The sequence below is a fragment of the Chiloscyllium punctatum genome, chromosome 48, assembly GCF_047496795.1.
Source record: "Chiloscyllium punctatum isolate Juve2018m chromosome 48, sChiPun1.3, whole genome shotgun sequence".
NCBI classification, from domain to species: domain Eukaryota; kingdom Metazoa; phylum Chordata; class Chondrichthyes; order Orectolobiformes; family Hemiscylliidae; genus Chiloscyllium; species Chiloscyllium punctatum.
The window spans coordinates 43212057-43234482 of record NC_092786.1 but is presented as its reverse complement, the minus strand read 5'-3'; the positions used below and the strand labels follow the sequence as shown (position 1 = coordinate 43234482).

Here is a 22426-nt window from a genome sequence, read left to right as displayed (position 1 = left end):
TATAACCTGACTTGTGTGACTTCTGACTTTGTCCGCCCCAGTCCAATAATGGCACCTCCACATCCTTCACTTATGGGTAAAGGATGTTCCATTTGTCCATTCCCAGTCAGGTGACAGTACATCTCTCTTTGGAAATATTCACATGTGCTACTGATCTTTCAGCTTGGAATACATCATGTCTATAACAGAATAATGAGACCAAAGTTTTAAGCTGCTTTCCAAAGGCAAAAAACAAGCTACTGATTGTGAAAATTCAGAAGCTAAAAATCTTTCTATAAAGTCTAACTGCATTGAGATTGGACAGGAGCTGCATCATCATCTCAAAAGAATACAAAATCTGCTCATACTGTTGAAATTTTTATTTGTTTTTACAAGTTGGACATTACCTTAGTACCTAGTTCAATATACATTTGCCATGATGCACACGTTTACTAATTGCAACAAACAGGAAATGCTACAGGGTTGTCATAACTTTTCTGTACATCAATATCATACTCATTGTTTGCTAGCTGGTTAAGTACAGAAGTAATCATCCACGGTCAACATTAGTGATCTAGGTTATACAACAGCAATTGGTTTCACCTAGCTGTTGTTGATATTTTAAATATCTCCAGTTCCTCAGTACTAACCACTAGTAATGTACTTACGTTTCGTAACAGTTTATGATACAAAAAAGTAAAATACAATATAAGCAGGAAACAGAAAACTATATATACGCATAGGATTTAACTAAAGTGCACAACCAATATTTCAAAGGAAGATTGCCTTCATATTTTCTCAACATCATTAAGGAGCAATGCAATTTTTACATTGTTCTACATGCGCTGAGGTTCATAACGCAACTTTTACTTTGTATCCTGGCTTTAATATTATTTTGAAAACAAAGAAAAAATACTGTTGTAGAATAGGTAGGGTTTTGTGGAGTGACAACTACTATTCTAGATCAAATTGATTTCCCAGGCAATCTTTCTTTAAGGATTTTTTTTTCTGTCTCCAGAACTTGTCCCCTTCACAAACACATGTTTATGTATAACCCAAAGGTTATTACTATTTTTAGGATCACCAATACATGTGGTGATTCTGTAATGGGTTGAATTAAGCAAATAGTTGTGAAAGAGAAATCTGGGGATTTTATATTTTAAGACATTAATAGATTGAAATGTACAAAAATGCAAAAAACATAAAACAGACAATGATGCATCACGGATTCAGAAATATTTCTACCAAAATATTGACCAACATTGATTTGAGAGATAATTGTGGAATTTCTAAACTACTCCATAAGTCTACAGAGTAGCGTATTGACCTTTAGTCCATTGTATCTAGAAAGACTTTTGCTTTCTGCTTTCAATTAAATATCAAGTATCCAGTAGCATTATAAATAGGGACACATATAACATCAGACAGATATGTAAACCACTGCTCGGAAATCAGGTTTCTGAACTTGGATGCTCGATCAATACATTTAAAAACTTCAAACGAGTAAACAATGGAGGGTGCAATAAGTGATTATTAACTCTATATTGGTTCAATTTCCAGTCACAGCACCAATTTTCCTTAAATTGGGCATATCCAGGCTAAAAGTTTTCAGAACTGAATCCACAATAGACCTGCATCATTGGGAATTTGGAGGCTGGGTGGGGGAACGTGTTTGTGGTGGTGGTGGTGGGTGGGTGTGGCATGGTTGAGATCGAGACTGCCCTCTCAGGGTGATGCCTGCATCATAGTCACAGCAGCCTGCATGATGTCTGACCCCGGAGGTCACTAAACACTGTATTGCAAATACTGGGGGAAAAAAAAACTTCTAATTCAACTTCTATGGTTGTCCCCTTTAAACATAACATTCACAATTACAAACAAATGAAATAATTGAGCAATTCCTGTATTGCAAAGTCGGAAGAAATTCCATTAAGGCGCATTTAAAAGGGAAAGAAGCTATGAATTCACGTACTGAAAAAAAAATCTATTGTTCAACCTATAATTTGTTTTCCTGTTGCCAAATGCCTTTATGATTGATCTGAGAATTTAATATTTTGCCCTTGTGTGTGCTTTTGTGCTTTAAGTGAAATTTGGAACTTAAAATAGTGATTATTACTTGCATAAATTAAGGTTAAAACGACTTTGAAAAAGGTGTAAAGTTGACATGAAATATTGTTTAGTGAATTACAACTCAACACTATACGGTGCAGTGCTAAATGTTATAGTTCAGCATTGTCGGGGGACACTGAACACGGTAACTATAATAATGTGCTAAGCAAAACACCAAAACTAACAACGTAATCTCTAGATTATATTCTAACAGACCTTTGTATTCCACATCATTCTACGTCATATATTGACTTAAATAATAGCTATTAGACAAATGGTGCTATATATGGCAGTTGTACTTCCCCTTACTTCAAACTCCTAATAATTAAAGTATGACACAACCTTAATTTACAGTTGTTAAACTCAAAGTATATTCATCAAAACTGCAGCATAGCAGTCATCACCAGGTGCTGCATGAAAGTGTTTGACATTCTGCACTTCCAGCACACATTCCTTTATAATGCAAATATTTTAACATCGCTCTAGCTGTGTGTAGTGAATGGGGATGACAATTCTCGGACCAATGTAGAATTGATATCTTCAGTGTTCCTCAGACACGCAACAGGAATCCAAGGTTCATGCTGCTTGGAATCTGAATGCTCTCCAGTGCTAAAGAAGATGGGTTGAATGGGAATGTAACTGGAAATATGAATTTTGCATCCATTAGCAGCTGAGGAGAGTCTTTTCGATTTTGTAAACGAACCTAGAGAACAGGAACAAAAAATTGGAAGATAATTAACACAGTGTAGGTCGAACTATAGATTACAAATGTTACTTGCACTGGAAACAGGTTTTCTAACCTTGCCAGCACTTTACTAAATGTGTCCAATACTTTACAGAAACAACCATAAGTCATAAGAGTTGGAATAGGCCATTTAGTCTATCGAAGTTGCTCCACCAATCAATGGGATCATGGCCTGTCTGTAATCCTCAACTTCACTTTCCCCATAATCCTGGATTCCCTCACTGAATAAAAATCTCTCAGCTTTGAATATTCCTAATGACCCAACCTCTGCAGCAAAGTATTCCATAGATTCACTAAGGTCAGAGAAGAAATGTTTCCTCATCTCTGTTGTAAATTGTCCAATCCTTATTCTGAATTATGCTTTTTGGTCCTAGACTCTCCCAAAGGGAACACACCCTATCAACATCCACCCTGTCAAAACCCCTAAGAATATTACATGATTCAAAAGCTCCTTCTCATTTTTCCATACTCCAATTAGAAGATACCTCATAAAGAAAACCCCTCTCTACTTCAAATCGACCTAAGGACCCTACTCTGCCCACCTCCAATACCAGTACAACTAATCACAATATTCCAGCTATAGTCTGGTTTGTTTAACAAGGCTTTGCTAATTTTATACCCTCATTTCTTTTGAATGTTGGCCTTTATTTCAATTTGCCTTCCTTATTACCTGAACATGTGATTCATGCATGACCACCTCAAATCCCTGTGTTGCAGCTTTCTGCAGTCTTTCTCCATTTAGTTAATATTCACCTTTCGAGTCCTCCTGCCAAAGTGCATATCTTCACATTTTCTGACATTATATTCTATCTGCCAAGCTTTACCCACTCACGCAAGTGTCAATATTTAGATTGGATTTGATTTATTATTGTCACATGTAAAACAAAACTTTTTACAGTACATGTTATCCAGGCAAATCATACCTTACATAAGTTTCAGAGGGTTGTTGAACAGAATGCAGAATATAGTTATAGCTATGTTATATGTTTTGGCTACAGAAAAGGTACAACTTTAACATATTTCTCTGCAGGTTTGTTAATCCTCAGCAGTTACCTTCCCGTGCACTTACGTGTCATTCACATGGACCAACAGTGATGCTTATTAGAGAAAGAACAACAATCTTACCACATATGCTGTTGTTTCTTGTACAGAAGTGCCATGTCACGTACAAAAAAACCTCCTACACAATTTTCAAAGGTTTTCCTTAAAAACTCACATTAGAAACAAATCTTATCATAAGATCACAACTCCGCGAGTTTGAAAGAACACAGAGCAGCAAAAAAGAACAAATTTAGTTCAAAGCTGCTCAACTTCAACATTTGACTAAATTCTGTTGCCAATATTCTAGTTAATCACTAGAAAGCCCTGAACATTTACTATCATCAAACAGCAGCAATAATTAGAGTTTTTCTATCAACACATTTGCTGAATAAATGATGAGAAAAGTCACTGAAAAGCTTTACTAAACAAAATTGATCATTTACTATAATATAAACCCTTAAAATGAAATGTCACATTGAACATTCTAGTATTCATACTGCAAGTTCCCAATATTTTTTAAATATAAATGAAAAGAATGGGGAGAACAATATACATGAAACATTTATCTTAAGAAATGAAAAACTAAGGTAGATCTTGAAAAGTTTTACCTGAATAGTGCGTATGAATGAGGCAGTGACACGTTCTTCAAACTCATTAACAGGAGTGTACAGATTTAGGACTTTCACAATCTGTTTGGCAAAGATATAAAAAATATAAGTCCCATTATAATCTTTAATTATGCAACTTAGAATTCTGTCACTACGTTGTTGCTGTACCAACTGCTACCATGTTATCCAACATTATCAGACGTTCTCTCTCAATAAATTCTAATGGTATATCAGTCGTAATATGAATTTATTGTCTGCTTTCCTTGACCAATTAAGTCTTTTCCTAATAAAATCATTTCAATCCCAATACAAAACCAGCATTTTTTTAACTTCTTGGATAAATAACATGATTTACATTTAAAGATTGCTGGAAAAACTCAGCATGTCTTTCAGCATCTGTAGAGAGAAAGCAGAGTTAATGTTTTGAGTCCAGTGACTCTTCTTCAGAATGAGACACAAAACATTAACTCTACTTTCTCTCCACAGATGCTGCCAGACCTACTGAGTTTTTTTTCCCAGCAATTTCTGTTTTCATTTCTGACTGACAACATCCATATTTCTTTGTTTTTTTTTTGATTTACATAAACCACTGCCAATGTAAGGACCTTAAAAGGAAACATTTATTTCCTAACTCTCTGCCCCACACCTAAGTACTTACATTGAACTTTCAATGTTTTTCACAAAAGAAAATTCCTGGAAGGAGCAAGAAACATTTTGCGCAGAATATCGTACTGATGCTCATGGCTCCATGTCAATCACCACGAGTGTACATTTTCAATTGGGAGCTCCAGTAGAACAGGTTCCCATGAAGATAGAATATTTGTCTTAAATTACAATAAAGTCCCCGTGCTGTTAATAATGTTTCCAAACTGGTGACTGTATCCTAGCAGCCATTGCTGGTGCATAAGAAATTTACCATGATAGCACGGACCTGTTTTAAGTTGGAAAATACTGAAGATGACCACAAATCTATGGGTGAACACAAAAGCTCTTAGTTTTAGAGGATTTGATTTATTAGAATTTTGGAAATCCTTTAGTAATCAGCAGGAGAACCAAGTTTAATACTCTGAAATGGATTGGGGAAGCAATGGACACTGTCCAGTTGGACTTGCGTTCTGATTCTGAGATGGGGGAGAATTGGCCAAGGTCACTATTGTTAATGGCTATCCCTGTTGAAGATGTCTTTCGAGGACTGGATAGGATTCAGTCCTTATGGCTTGGCCGAACAGACAGCTAAACATTCACTGTCGACACTCAGTCATGAACAATGGCCAATTGATCTAGGCACTAGAGGATGACCAGTGTCTGATCGATATAAATTATACTAATATTGAACCATACCCCAATAGGGAGTCAACACCTTCAACAAAGAAAAGCAAAAGTTTGACAAGAAAATTGCCCTAAAAATGATTTTGAATGATTATTTGTGACAAATATAAACAGGGAGACATGACACATGCAGCAAAACGGTGAGAAACCATGTACACAGTGAGACAGCACACATGCAGAGATACAGCACATGCGCACAGAGATTCAATCGCTTTTCCAGGTTACCTGAGCAGTGGTAAGATTACTACACATGGAGCAAATGGCTTCTGCATCCTCATCAGTCTTCTTTTTCACCTGCAGGAGTTGTGCAGCCTGAATTAAAGGCTCAAGAGTTTCTTTTGCCCCACTATTCTGCAGGTTCTTGTCCCGCAGCCACTCTTCGAGTTGGCTGACATTGTACCTGCAGAACAAAAAAAAACCCAACAAAATTACATCTGACCATTTTCAGAGACAGATCCCTTCCAGGATAGCAGATTATTAAAAGAAATCTTTTGAAATTATGAAATAATTTCTAAATAGGTTATGTAAAAATAGTTCAAGAAACATAAGTTGGCAGAAACATTAAACTAGAGTAGGTAGATGAATTTCTGTGGGGGTGGGCGACAAAAGGAAGATAGGCAACAGCATTGTTTCACTTCATTTAAGATAGAAAGAAACTAGGAAAGAGGAAAAGGGGTAAAAAATACTAAATAACAGCTGGCAAATCCATACTGATTCTGACTGCATGAAGTTTTTTCGAAATGTCCTTCTTCTGCCTTAATAATGGACTCTAACATTTCCCAATGAAAGATGTTAAGTGGCTTAACTTTTCCTGCTTTCTCTCTCCCTCCCTTCTTGGACGCGGGTGGGCACATTAGCAGTTTTCCAAACAGCTGGAGCCATTTTGAAATCTAGTGAATTTGGAATACTTCGATTAATACCGCTATTACCTCTGCAGCCACTCCCTGTAAAACCCTAGAGTGTAGGCCCTCAGGTCCTGGAGACTTGTCTCCTTTTATTCCCAATAGTTTATTAAATTCTTTGTTCCTCACAACAGAGATCTTTCCTCCCATTATCACCTTGCTTAAGATTATTCAAGTATTATCTAATTTAAGAAAACAGACATAAATGAATTGAATCAATTTTGAAATTAATTGGTTTTGCAATGTTATTATGCTTTTGTTAAAAAATCAGACCATTACAAGTGATAATCTTGCATAATATCAGAACTTTTTTTTTGTTTGCGAGATGTGGGTGTAGCTGGCTGGGCGAGCATTTATTACGTATCTCTACGTTCCCTGGAGTAGGTGGTGGTGAGCTGCCTTCTTGAACCACTGCAGTCTTCGTGGTTTAGGGACATCCACAGTGTTATTAAGAAGGGAATTCCCAGATTTTGATGCAGTGAAAGTGGAGGAACAATGATATAGTCCCAGTCAGCATGGTGTGTGCTTTGAAGGGGAACTTCAGGTGGTGGTTTCCCATGCACAGAATGCCTTTGCCTTTCTAGGTGGTTGATGTTATGGGTTCAGAAGACTCAGTCAAAGGAGCCTTGGTGAGTGCCTGCAGTACATCTTGTAGATGATATATTGTTGTCACTGTGCTTCAGTGGAGAAAGGAGTGAGTGTTGAGGGTGATGGATGTGGCACCAATTAAACAGGTTGCTTTGTCCGCCAGCATTGCTGGAGTGGTGCCTGTTGAGGAAAAGTGACACCCCTGATGGCACACAATGTCAAATCCTGCCTTGGGTCAAGTCCAATCACTCTCATCTCTGTGGTTCAGCTCTTCTGTTCATGTTTGGACTATGGCTGTAATGTGGTCAGGAGCTGAATGGCCCTAAGCAACAGTAAGCAAGTTATTGTTATACAAGTGCCATTTGACGGCACTGTCAATAAGCCCTTCCATCATCTGCTGATGGTAGAGTGTACACTGATAGGGTGGTCATTGGCCAGGTTGGAATTGTCTTGCTTTCTGGTGGACAATAAGTATCAAACAGTACTGCGAGCACTGTGACTGGTGTCCCTGCACTCCCAGCCTGGAGGCCTGGGTTCAGGTGCCACCTGCTCTACAGGTGAGTAACATTCAGAGATGTCATTACCAAACAGGTTCTTTAGCAAATGTTGACAACAGTACTGTAGTGTATGTGACCTTTCTAACAATTCTGGATGGATCACTTACCTGATCTGCATTCCTTTGCTCCATGAACACATGTCCTTGCGAAGAAGCAAGTTGTTGAGGGTGACGGAACCGATGATGTAGAACATCTGCCTGACGATCTGTTTGATGAGCTCTGGATCCATGCCGTGCTGACACATTGTGGAATGGAAATTATTCAGTTGTCGGACAATGGAATCTAGAGTGTAGGTACCTTCATCTGCAACACTGGAAGTCCTCTTCCGTAGACCCGTGGGCTTTAGGCCAGATACTCCCTGAATAGTTTCATGTTCCAACATACCTGAAACTATTTCACAATACGAGAAAGTTAGGATGAGAACTTTCAAGTTTGACGATGCTGTGGCTTTAACAGGTGTTTTATGCCATTTCTTTTAAGAGAGAGAGATTAAACAAGAGGTGCTGAACGGTCTGTGGTAACAAACAGCTTGTGAGGCCTTGGGTTTTCTTTCAAAGCTGGAACAATAGAAGCAGCATGGATGGGTGTGGCCAGTCTCAGACCAGGATTTCTAGGTTTTTTTAAGCTTTTAGATTCAGCAGAACCTGCTAGAGTCTTGAGGAAGTAGAAGATAGTTCTTTCCTCTCAGGTGGTTACAGCTATTGCAGGCTGTCTATTTGAGAAAATATGATTTCTGAACTTACTGTGTTGCCGAGGGATGTGTTTATAGAATGTTACTATATTAGAACAGTGAATTAGTGATAATTACTGTACATACTATTCTGTTAAGTTTTGCAATAGAGTTAGGTTATTCTAAACTACTCTTTATTTTGTTTTACTTTAACTATAGTGGATAAATAAAGTGTGTTCTGCTTCATGCTGAGTAGCTTGACCAGTTGAATTACATCTGGAATTTACAATTGCTTTCAAGATAAGAAAAAATTAGTGTCTAGGCTACCTTAAAATATTTTCAGGGCTCTGGTCTGATCCACAACACAATCCAGTTTTCTCTTTGAAGCAACAATGAAGGTTAGTGTCAGTCCTTTACGGCCAACACATTAGTTTTCTTAAAATGATACACTGAATATTTTCACGTTAGTCCAATTTCCAAGCACAACGTTGTACACCCACCTCCATTTAATACTGCCATTTTAAATTCTGTTATTCAATTGCTTTTCGTCCCCTACTCTACTCACAGAATAAAAGATATTTGGGCTTCTTCAGCATCCCTCACATTGCACATTCAACATTACAGGGTACCTATAAAGGCTGGTGGGACCCATGGGAAACAGAACGTCGTATTTTTCCACCCAGTGTCAAAAGCATACCGAGGTTGGCCACACCATTATACAAAACATCCATAAAATGAAGAATAGAGTCGTATTTTCCACCCAAAAAGGTTTGGGAGGGTGGTGGGTCCATCATAGTTATGGTCACTCACATTCAATTGTTGTATTCCACCAGAGGCAGTAAATATTTAAAAGTTAATATTTGCAAAATTCAATTGAGCAGAAATTCATTAGCTTGCCTCAATGCCCTGGGGTCAAAAAACATTGTGAGCCATTGCCTGCAATTAATGATAGTCAATGTTAGTTGGAAGTACAGTATTCCAAAATAAAGGCAGGCTGAAATTTGTTAATGTTACACAGACTGACATTGATTTATCCTCCTGCAGGACTACATTTGTTGCCAGTACAAACTGCACATGCAGCCGCTGTGCCTGTGAATATGACAGCCAGCAGACACCACGGAATTAACTATCACAAAAAGTGCAGTTTGTGTAAAATGTCAATGGCACAAGTTCTGTTTACTGAAATGTTCAAAATCTTGTGTATAGCAATGAGCAGTGGGGGACAGCTTGGGAGGGCAGGGAAAGGAACAGCAAAGTGGGTTAAGCAAGAATGTGGCAATGGGACAATGGGCATCAACAGCATCAACTTCTGTATTTCAGTGCAATGGCACAAAGGTGGTGTTTAAAACATTGCTCCAATCACAACATATTTGCATTTTTGCTTTCAGTTCACCTTCTACTAGATCCTCCAGCTCTGATTCATCACCCAGGCTTAAGCAAGCGAGCACAATCCACACAGATCAGTTACCAGACTTTCAGAATCAAGCTGATAAATTTAACAATCTAACGCTGCAATGCTTATTGGCTAATTAGATTTGTGATTGACAGAAGGTTACCTTCCATCTTTAATGTACTTAATTGTCTTCATTTTCAAAAGCCATTTTGTACTGCTGTTGGAGTTCAGAAGATTTCCTGTCCCTTTTCAGCTTTTTGTCAACAGAATGGGTGGTACGGTGGCACAGTGGTTAGCACTGCTGCCTCACAGCACCAGAGACCTGGGTTCAATTCCTGCCTCGGGCAACTGTCTTTGTGGAGTTTGCACATTCTCCCTGTGTCTGCGTGGGTTTCCTCCGGGTGTTCCGGTTTCCTCCCACAGTCCAAAGATGTGCAGGTTAGGTGAATTGGCCATTCTAAATTGTCCGTAGTGGTAGGTGTAGGGGAATGGGTCTGGGTGGGTTGCTCTTCGGAGGGTCGGTGTGGACTTGTTGGGCCAAAGGGCCTGTTTCCATGCTGTAGGGAATCTAATCTAATAAAAAAATCTAATCTAATCAATGCTGGCCCCTTGTTTCAGTCTATTCTCTCATCTCAAGTAACAATATTTCTTGTTACCAAAGGAAGCACCTTTCAGTACCTTTAGAACTCTTCCTCCTAAAGTTTATGTTCAGTATGTCGGTGAAGAGTTTCCACAACAAAATGTACGGTGCCCATTGTATCTCAAAATAGTATATTCCCTTCTTCAAAAAACAATATAATTCAAAACTCAAATCATAAGTGGATTTTAACAAATCAATTCCTCTTATGTCCAAGCAAAAGCAACTTTTTTCACAACAAACAGCTTCAGGAGCCTTCTGATTTCACAAGCCACAGTCACAGTCTGTCCTCAGTAACAGATCTATTTTCTTAGTTCTCATTATTTGCAAATGCTTACCGATCATTGGCTGCAAGATATTTTCCATGACCTTGGTCAGCTGTTGGTATATCTGAATTGCCAGGTCACTTATGACTTGCCTGTACTCAGCAAGGTCAAAGTTTCTCAAGCAATGATCATTCTGTCGAGGAGTGTTGTGCTTCATAAATGCCTATGATAATACACACAGAGCATTGGTAAACCAGAGACTTGTAAGTTCTTTCCATGGAGAGAGCCCTCTTCAGAATGTTACACAATTAATAAATTAAATAGAGAGAAAATATAACATAGCCTACACCAAGAGAAGTCAAACCACTTGATACTTTTGCTGTCAATCTTAATTCAAAACTCTATGGGAACTGGTTTCAATTGCTTGTGACAATGTGTGTTCAACTCCTTTGTGATGATTTATATGGATTAATGCTGTATTGAATGAATTGACCATGTGCACCCCCTAAATTCCTTGCCCATTTTCTATTTGGAGGCTGTAGCATGGTTTAATGCAACTGGTTTTTCCTCTTGTAAACCAGGGAGTTGAGTAGTGCCGAAAGCATACTGTGTATTTATGGTGAGCACACTGGTGCAAGGTGGAACATAATCTGATCATCAGATTTTAAATCTACATAATTTATCAGGAAATATGAATAAATTCCAAAATTATAACCATTTAAACAAATAAGTGCAAATGATGGTTAGGAGAAATTATTCAACAGCAGAATCATTACTTAATGCTTGTTTCTGCTCTCTATTACTATATCAAATCGGTTGGTTCATACACAATCAAATTCTCTCAAGTTTTGGAAATCACAGGCTTGTTTCTCTGCATGTTTTGTTTTGAGTTATCTTTTACTATTTTAACAGAATGTAGCCAGCACAATAACATGCAATTGTAATATGGAAAGGTACATATTCTGTAAGTTACATAAGGATAATACAGTAAGCTATTTAAGAGAATATTTGCATGACAGTGTATAAACCTGCACCTTACCTCTTCCCCACTGTACTGCTTAAGACAATGCAAGAAACGACAAGTGTTGGACAACCAGAATGACACAATTTCAAAGTCATCGCTTCTTTTCTGAAATAAAAGTAGGTTGTGAGAAAACAAGATCAGGAATCTTATATGAGCTTTAAAAATTTCCCTTGTGAAACAACACTAAATTGTTGAGTTCTCAGTTTGGATATTTAGTATCTGCTCACAATAATTTGAGCTTTTAAGAGAGCTGCTATATTACAAATAATCATCGTCAATCCTGTAATGTCTGTGATTCCGCAGTTTTATAAAATATTAAGGTATGTTTATTCTAGAGAAAGTTCATATGTGCAGAGAAAGTCACTTAATTTCAGCCAAAAAAAACAGAATTTGGATAGCCTGTTAATTTACACAGGTGTTCTGACAATAGAGTTAAGTTTGTCTTGTGACTCATATCATGACACATAGAAGTAATTTCACTCAAGATAATTATTGCATAAGAAATGTCCTTAATACACCCATAATTTCACAATTACCTATTAAGATCCTGTTCTGAAATCTAAAGTGTTTAATAAGTATTCAAATTCAATGTTTAAGTCCTGCTAGAAAAAACTTTGCAAAAATCAAAATTGCAAATCTGCCATTTTAAACAAGTAGACAGATATTCAAATATATTCTTCTATTTTAAAGTTTAAAAAATTAATGTTATAATAGCAGATTCTGGTTTTCAAGGATGTCCACAGGTATTACTGAATCTCCCCCTCAAACCACAACACTCAAGTAGCCTGTAGTGATTGGTATCAGGCATCAAATACATCTGAATTCAGTGTTGATTCACAGGAGAAGTTATTATGGGTCTTTTCTCTCAGCAAGTTATGATACTGCAAACTTGAGAACTTTAATACCTGTTCAGAGATTGAAAGAATCAGCAATAACTCTTTCTGAGAATAAATTGTTTCCAGAGATGAAAGGAATTAAAAGCATCAATTAACCATCCCTGCGAAGGAATCAAAGCAACATAAACAAGCTGTTTCCTGGGAGACGAGACAGTTTAACACCAAACGTAACAAGGAACAGGGAAGCTACTCCTGATAAGAAGGCAAACCACAGACTTCATGACTCCAGAACTGTAATCAATGTTGTGGATGAATTGATCTAAAGGATAATCAAGAATGTCACATTAAAAGCTTCATAAGACAGAAAATCCCATAGAAATTAAACTTTGGGATTTTTCAGCAGTGAACTCTGGAGAAGAGCACTGCACAAGGATTGAACCTGGACGCATCCACAGACGGACACAATTGGTTGGAATCGCAGCTAAATTTCACCATTAATGAGCAAATAGTTAAGGTGGGTTGTGAGGCTTAACTTGCTTACTTGAGGGGTCTTATTTTGGTTGCTACATGCAGTAAGGTTAAGTAATTGTTTCAGTTTTTGATTGTCTCTGAGATTTCTTAGCACAGCGCTCCAAAAGCTAGTGCTTCCGAATAAACCTGTTGGACTATAACCTGGTGTTGTGCGATTTTTAGCTGAATTAAACGTAGCTTGAGGTAATTTACACACAACAAAGTAATGTTGGTAATTTCAAAATCATTGTCTCACCACTGTTTGCTGACAATATTCTGCTAATACTACAAAATTGAGATTCACAGTGGAGTTCAACTGAATTTGGAGTGGGCTTTTATATTCAGCAGCTCTGTTGCTGAGTAACAAAATGGCACCAGAGCTTCCTGGAAACTAATGTGGATATTGTTTAATAGTCACACATTAATTAAAAAATGCACAAAGTGACAGTAAAGTCAGACTGAACTTCCATTTTCCCACGAGTGTCTGACAGTTCAGTTTTTCTCTTGTATTAAATATTCAGTAACAGTCCGTAAACTTCACTGTTTTTGAACCACTTCGTTTACATTTCCCACAATAAACTTCAGCTTCTACAGTTGTCTTTTTACTAAAAAGGCTCCAGAAAAAAACTGATTAGCAAAATGAGACATCTGGCTGTGGTGTATTTGTAATGCAAAAGCGAAATGTATAACAAATTCATTTATTATTTTGGAACTTGACAGATTTTCCAACCAGGTCACTAACACGGCGGCAAAATTAATACTGTGGACTGCGCCTTCAGATGCAACAAATATTTTAGCTTTTGCTTATGTAGAGCTGGGGAATTGCTCTGGGGCATTTGAAATGCTGTTCCTAAATGACTACTTTCTGCACACATTGCCACGCTACACAATATGCACACCTTGTTATTCCACTGGATCACAGCATTGTAGGAGTGGCTATGGTTTTATGAATATGACAACTCTCAAGACTAATCATTTCATTCTATTTTATTTCCCCATACCATTTTAACTTTTCTTCCTTAAAATGTTAAGCATTTTCCTTTTCAAAGTTATTATTGAGGATTCTGCTACAACATTCCATACTCTCACATATTTGTATTAATTCTCTTTGTTTCTCCTTTTGTTTTAATTTTAAATGATTGCCCTCTAGTTACTACCTTGGGCAAGGGAGAAATGTTTCTCTCTGATTTGCTTCATCAAAACATTGCAGAGCTTTGAACACCTTTTACATAACTCAACATTTACTAAATGTAAGCTGTGCTTTCTTCAATCTTCATTCCTAATTAAAATCTTCTATTTCTTGGCAAAGAGTCTTGTCTGCAGTCTCTCTAAACCGTGACAACTTTTCAGGAAGGCAGGTTGCCAAATCAAAATGTTACTCCAACTTCCAACTACTCAGTAATTTGTACAGAGGTCATCAGATTTAAGCATGTTGCATTGACTCACTGATGCCTATATTGGCTTCAGGACTAAGTCACTAAGCCTCATGACATTAAAGTAAACAAGCTGCTGTCTGTTGCCTCCTGGATACAACAAACCTACTGAAACCAATATCCTGGAAACGCAACACCTAACACTCTTGTTAGTTAGTATGTCCTATCCTTTGCATAAACATCATCTTGCTCGGTTCCTGTTATATATCCTTTATTTCCCAGTTACTTGGCTTTCACATAGAATACTGCCAGATCATGTTTGAGATGATCTTCGATTAGATTAGATTCCGTACAGTATGGAAAGAGGCCCTTTGGCCCAACAAGTCCACACCAACCCTCCGAAGAATAACCCCCCCAGACCCATTTCCCTACCCTATATTTACCCCTGACTAATGCACCTAACACTATGGGCAATTTAGCATGGCCAATTCACCTGACCTGCACAGCTTTGGACTGTGGGAGGAAACCAGAGCACCCAGAGGAAACTCACGCAGACATGGTGAGAATGTGCAAACTCACACAGACGGTCACCTGGGAATCGAACCCAGGTCCCTGACGCTGTGAGGCAGCCATGTTAACCACTGAGCCACCGTGCCGCTGGTGGGACTTGATGCTGGGCCTTCTGGTTCAGAGGTAGAAACACTACTACTGTATCACAAGAGCCAACTTGATGTATTGATATTTTCTAATCAATCTATTCAAAGGTGTTATCTGGAGCAGGTGGGATTTGAACTCAGGCTGAGAGGAAAGTGCTGGAAAAGCACAGCAGGTCAGGCAGCATCCGAGGAGCAGGGGAATTGACGTTTCAGGCATAAGCTCTTCATCAGGAATCAGAGAACGCAGGCTGTCTGGTTCAGAGGCAAAGACTGTACAACCCCACCACAACAGTGCTTTAACAATGCTTTACAAACAATCACAATAAATTTCTCGCACACAACATTCTCTAAACTCCTGCAAGATAGATCTAATTGATCATCATAAGGGAGACTTCATGCTGATGGTTTGATTGCATATAAAGGATTTATTTAATTGCAATCATTCTGGTTTGTGAAGCTGGACTACGTGACCACAGTAGGGGCTGGTGAGGGAATGGCCTTGTATTGTGCTTCATGGAGTATGGTCGCAATGGAGTAACAGAGTAAAACATCTCAATGCTGGGACACACAGTGTGCAGTAAACACAACACAAAGCAAAATTATGGCTATCCTAAGATAAATAAAAAACAAAATAAACGCTGCAAATACAGGAGAGAGGGAGAAATAGGTTAACCAATTTAGACAAGATTTGGAGATGCCAGTGTTGGACTGGGGTGTACAAAGTAACAATTCACACAACACCAGGTTATAGTCCAACAGGTTTACTTGGTAGTACTAGCTTTCCAAGCGCTGCTCCTTCATCAGGTGTATTCCACAACCACCTGATGAAGGAGTGGTGCTCCAAAAGCTAGTGCTTCCAATTAAACCTGTTGGACTATAACCTGGTGTTGTGTGATGTGTTATCTTTAGACAAAGCATCGAGTTCCCAATCAGCACTTTTCTTTTATAGTCCAGCTCCCAGTTTTTATAGTCACTACTTCTTCTGCCCACCAGAATTAAATTGAGTAGAGTGCTGAATGGTCATGATATTCGATTGGCCAACTAAACAAAAAATGCACAAATCCCCTCGCAGCAAGTAACAACTCTATAATTCACTGTTTTCCTACACATTTCATGCAGTGTACTAATGCCTTGTAAATGGATATAGATTGTACTTCCTGGATTCATACTATCCATGAAAAGAACTTCATACCTTCAAGATTTTCTTGATGCCATTAATAGTTGATGTCAGTAGAGACCGGACTCTCTGGTCATCATTAATATAATCAGCATGACGTACACACATAAACAGGATGTATGCTGGCAATCCAGGGATCAGGTTAACAGCCACACCACGAGGCTTTAGCTCTGCGATTTAAAAGGAGTACTGTTTAGTTTCAGAAGATGGCATTAAATAAACAGCTACAGGCCAAGCACAGACCACTATTTAGAATACTGCTTGGTGTATGTACAGATTGCACATTCTGTAGCATAGGTCACAATGCAACTGAAGACAAGAATCAACATGGCATTCTCCACCAACTTGAAGATGATGCTGTTCCAGTCCAAACCAACACGCAGCCGAGGTGTATTGGGAGCTCAGTCATTGTTACCATTCACACTGCAGGTTGAGTGTTAACTAACAGATGCCATCACAGCGCCTTCACTTCAGTGCCTGAGCTAAGTGCCCAGTGATGACACAGTCAGATAAATCATCCATCACAGTTACTCACTTGGTTCCTCGACCACTTTCTTAAATATGAACAGAAAACAAAACAGACTAGCTCTTTTCACTAATCAATGCATTTTAATGCTTTCAGGTGCAGATTCCCAAAAAATCCCCAACTTTTCCATGATCTCCACTCATTTGCTTTTGTTATCTCTCGCTACCTGGAATGTTTGACACACTGAACTGGGAATAAAGTAATCAGAGCAGCATTTTCCACTGTGTCAAGCCATTTGCTACCCCATGTCAGGCCTATTCACCTTGCAACTGAAATACCTGCAAGAATTATCCCTCGAGTTTTAAATAGTGAATGTGATAAGACTTATTTTATTGTCTATCTCCTCACCCTGTCTCACAGAGTGATGCTGGTGGTCGCCATATTTATTTGGTAAATCAGAGGAATTGCGTTTTACTAACTGAATTAAGTAGTGAAGAGATTGGTCTCAGTTAGTGTTCATTTTGATTTTGTGATGCAGTTCAGGCAACATCTACAGTCACTGGTGTAAAGTACATAGAAGTTGTATTCCAATCCAGTGGGATATGATGGAAGCTGATTCCTAACTGCAAACAGAAATCCAATTTTGCTTTTTTTAGAAAGATATGAATATTTAATCATTAATCCTATGTGCTGAGAGTGTGACAATTATTGATAAAATGCATCCATTTACATCATATTAAAAGGCAAAATTAAATCAGAATAAAAATTAACAACTATTAGAGACGGGTTGAGTAATTGAAAAGTAAGAACTCTGATTTCTGAATTGTTTGTTCAATTTCAGTGTAAGATGTGTAGGTCAGGTAGAGTTACAACTCCATCCAATAGACTAACCAGACTAATAGAGAAATAGTCTTTCAGCCTTCAAAGGTATTGATACAGTACAACATAGGGACTTACACATGTCACAGGTGTAGGAATCAATTAAGACCTGAAAGGTGGCTCAAATTTTGCCAAAGAACTGCTGCCGTGCTGATAGTGATGGGTCTACCAATGTGGGGTTGAGGAGGAGTATGAGGATTTTGACCCAGTGATGAAAACCAGTGGTGTACAGATGCTGAGGGAAACTTGGCGATAATCATGTTGAAGGTATACAAAGGGGCAATTCATGGAAAATTCAGTATACACAAGGCGCCTCACTCCAGCCCAAGTGGAGGAAGCTTCAGGAAGTGTTTCTCTCATTGCTATTATCTGCCACTCCAAATTCGGTTTAATTAAAGACTGTGTGCATTTCCACAAGAACAACGCATTACAGTGCAGAACCAACATGTCAATGATTCCAACTGCAGAAGTAATGGCGTTTTATCTTCAAATGATAAATGAGCAAACACAACTGATATTACAGAAAAATAAACTTGCCTAAGATAAGATTCTTGATAAGCTTAAGCTCATCATCCTTCTTGTACTCCAACATTCCCTGGAAATCCTTTTCTTTCCTTGGAATATTCACAGGCCGGATGGGTTCATCTGCTAGCTGAGCTGGAGATACGTTCTCTGTCTGACCCACTATTACAAAGAAAGACAAAATGAGCAGGCAACCCACCCCAATGCTCTATTTACATGGAGCACTGCGTGCAATTTGTTTAGGCAGGAAGAGACTGTAAATACTACAGTTTACTACTTTGACAAAATCATACGAATGAATAAGTTTTCAATTATAAGTAAAACTATCTAAGTTACACGTCCAAGTTACTGAAGTGCAAGTACTCAAATGATGTTCCCACTTTGTAGAGTGCTATTTTACATTGTCAAAAATATTAATTTCCACAATGCAAACTGTACTTAAAACCGTCTTTATAATATAAACTACAATTGTAATATTGTATCTTGAGATATGAAAGAGGCATTTCAACGTTATACAAAAGGATACCACTTAAAATCGATAGTTTGACAGTACAGGGGGTCACCGATTTACAACTGCCTGATTTATGAATGCTGCTATTTATAAATGTGATCCCATACACGAGTGTAATTTTAAAGGCACAAAATATCAACATTTCCTTACAAAAAACTCTTATATCATCCTGCATTGTATTCCAACCTGCGTACAAATTGATTTGCAAACTCCAGAATAGAACCCATTTGCAACCTGGGGACTGGCTGCATTGTGGTTATATTACCGATTTGGGGATCCAGAGGCCTGGATTAATAACCTGGAATAACGATTCAAACTCCTCAAAGGAAGCTGCAGTCACGTGAATTATATGGAATGAAAAAAACTAATGTTAATGATAGTGTTCACAAAATTAATGTTCTGAAAGCTCATCTGACTCACTAATGTCTTCTGGGGAAGGAAGTCAATCGTTTTTAACTGCTTCAGCCTACACATGACTCCAGACCCACAGCAAAGAGGTTACCCTCCGAAATGGCTGAACAAGTCATTCAATGATTTTCAGGAAAGTAGCTCACACCCATCTTCTGAGAGGCCATTTTGGATGGGCAATGAATGCTGATCTCACCAGCAATGGCCATATCTCACAAAGGAAGGAAAAAACAAAATCAGATTTTTCCAGGCAAGGGACCACAAGCTAAATGTCACTGTCACTTTGTAAACCCTTCCTATTGTTATCCAAGAACACAAGAGCTGGGAGTTGGAGTAGGCAATGCAGCATGTCAAGCCTGTTATGTCATTTAATATGATCATGACTAATCTTATTATTGTTACTGGGTCAAAAATAAGACTTAATTTTTCACTTTAATTTGCGACAAAAGGTCATCACATCCAAGAAGGGATATTATCAAAAATACTGCACAGCAAAGTTACAGAAACATTAAATGTATTCCGTTTAATAGGGGCTTTGATAAGCAACTGTTGCAATTTAACTTACTGGCAGCTATTTTGGAAGAAGCGTGTTTTTCAGTCTATATAACCATACCTTCTAGTTCTCCAATTTTCTTTGCAAATACTTTCAGCTGCTTTTTCAACTTCCGGACAATCTTGTCCTGTTTTTCAAGTTGTTCCATAAGATCCTGTAGTAAAGGGCAAAGAAAACTAAACTAAAAATACTGGAGTATGCTGCCAAAATTATGAAAATTTCTAACAGTCAAGATTAGTAAAATAGCACAATGCAAAGCAAGTGCTGATTGCTGGCACTACAGGTTAGCATAGATAAATATGAATTATATGGCAGCAGGGGGTTAGTTGATGCAGACATGGCTGACAGATCAAACCCTTAGGATTAAGTTGTTGGGTTAGCACGAATACCAGAAGCAGATTTCATCAAGACTAGCTCAGTGGATTTTAACTGGACTAATAAACTTTGGCAGAGTGGGTGAATGAGCTACACCTTGTGAAATCAATTCGCCCCTTTGCAACTATGCTTCCGACTTAAGGTGAGAAAACTGACTGGGTTAATTACGGTTGAGCCAAATGTATCTTTAAGGTTATTAAGAATTAATTGTCTTGGACATAACTAAACGTGCTATTCTGAGACTTCAATCTAAAGTTAAAAGCCTATTTCAAATAATTGGATTAGGTTCCACCCTGAAACTGTTGAATTTCTCCAATTCAGATAAACTCACATTCCAGAGCCACAGCAATAGCCTGGATATTGCCATGAAGTTAAACATGAACCCGAGTTGTTCCAGCTGAAGTACGTTCACTGGTAACACATTGCTTCTGGTTAGAAATAACAGCAATTCTGGAGTCCTACGTAGGGAAGTCTGTCCAGTTGACGAATCAACTACGCATTTAGAAAATGCTTTCTCCAATTTATGCAAGTTGGACAACACATGAACAAGTACTGAAAACAATCTTAATTAATTGATAAATGAATTTTAATAGCATTGTAAAGTTAGCAAGAGAGAAGTACTGAAGTATTCTTGCACTTTCAACCAGTGATTTAAAACTGCTGAGATTGAGACAACAGGATTAGCATTGAACTGCACTGGAAATATGTTGCTGTGCTGTGTTAAAACATGACAATCGCAAAACAGTAAGTTGCTGTGTAGCCACAAAACATAGAGAGGTAAAAACGGATTTGTCTTCACAGGTGCACAGGCAAATCATTCTGCTGTTAGTGCTCTGGACAGAGAAAGTGGGAGAATAACAATTTAGGCCAAATAATGGTTTGATCTACATACAATGATCCGTTTGTAAAGCGAAATCCTGTAGAACTGATACTTCATGGGGTCATCTGCATATAACTCCTCATAATACTGCAAAAATAGTGGTGAGATTTGTGCTATTACCCAAACAGTTCAGAAATTGTGCCAATAAACCAGGAAATATTCGGCAGTTATCTAACAGGAGTGAATGTACCTTATGGTCATCACTTTATCCCAGTAAAGTTCTTTCCACGTTCAAACATGCTTAAAGTAACTCATATTGCACTAATCAAAACACTAGCCTTAAATTTTGAGTGACACCATTGAACAAAACTGGGTTTTGATCTCTCACCTCACCTGATTATCCTGCAGCATTTTAAACACACAACTGGAATTATCAGGTCGTGTAAAATGCAAGTTCAAACAGAGATAACTTGCACAGCGGGTGATCAACGAGTTGGCTGCTAGAAGCTGCCACAGTGCCTCGATAGGTTCAGAAATGGATTTTGAGATGGATTGTGCCAGTCTTTGAAGACTGCTCACAAGCTTTGCAAAAAGTTATGGTGTATTTTGTTACGAGAATGAACAATTTGCCTCCCCACAGATAGAGTTTAACATTCTATGGAACTAGAAGAAAGTACTGAGAACAGTGGCACTGGAAAAGCACAGCAGGTCACATAAGGCCTTCATCAGGAATGTGACTATCAGTGCTTACTTTGGAGTTTGAGGCATAGTGATTGATTAGCACTGTACCTTATGAACAGCACATTTCAAACTATTCATGGATTAAGCCCAAATTTATTACTCAGCAACAAGGGCTGGTAAACAACTTGTAGAGCAGTGAATAATTATATTTAAGTTTCAAGTCTTGACAGTATATTACGCTATAGGAAAGTACTGAATTACATCAGGTGAATTCAGTGCAATTGTGAACTGCAATGTGATTTTGGTAACTGCAACTTGAGTAATTATAACCAGCTAAGTCTTTCCTTCAAACAAAGATGGACATGAGCAAATTTCCTACAGCCCCATGTCCATAAGGCCTTAAGATGTAGGCTATTTGGTCCATCAAGTCTGCACCTCCTGGAGTGAAGATGTTCCATTTGAAATAATGTAAACATGGAAAATAAGGGATTAAGTGTCATTTTTAAATAGAATACCAAATTATGAAGAAAAGATGTTGAAAGTACACAGCAGCCAATCAGCATTGTAAAGAGGAAAGACTGTTCTGGCATTGCACGTACCCTTCATCAGAATTCCTGTCATAAACAATCTATTCACTGAACAGATGCTAACTGACTTGTTGTGTCATATACCACTTTCTGTTTTTACTCCAGATTAGTAGCACTAGCTTTTCATTTTAGCTCATCGCATTTTGTCTGGGCAGGATTAGTTTCACACACTTCTGTGAGACTACTGAGGGAGTACAGCCCTCTCCTGAAAGTGAAGGGGTGAC

General features: G+C 38.2%; 1 protein-coding gene across 5 annotated transcripts in view; it reads right to left on the bottom strand.

Annotated features, from left to right (window-relative positions):
* Nucleotides 1-352: 352 nt before the first annotated feature.
* The window catches only part of myo5aa (myosin VAa), a 276751-nt gene continuing 254677 nt past the window's right edge, over nt 353-22426 (bottom strand). For 3 of the 5 annotated variants that reach the window (XM_072565069.1, XM_072565072.1, XM_072565070.1), the window contains 10 exons: nt 21007-21081; nt 19800-19893; nt 18283-18429; nt 16416-16570; nt 11864-11953; nt 10897-11047; nt 7966-8248; nt 6037-6211; nt 4483-4563; nt 353-2791 (listed from right to left, as the gene is read on the bottom strand). In XM_072565069.1, the coding sequence (XP_072421170.1) occupies nt 2639-2791; nt 4483-4563; nt 6037-6211; nt 7966-8248; nt 10897-11047; nt 11864-11953; nt 16416-16570; nt 18283-18429; nt 19800-19893; nt 21007-21081 (1404 nt within the window). In that variant the 3' untranslated portion in view covers nt 353-2638. The remainder of the gene's footprint in view (nt 2792-4482; nt 4564-6036; nt 6212-7965; nt 8249-10896; nt 11048-11863; nt 11954-16415; nt 16571-18282; nt 18430-19799; nt 19894-21006; nt 21082-22426) is intronic. The other 2 variants (XM_072565071.1, XM_072565073.1) reach the window with 1 other exon arrangement.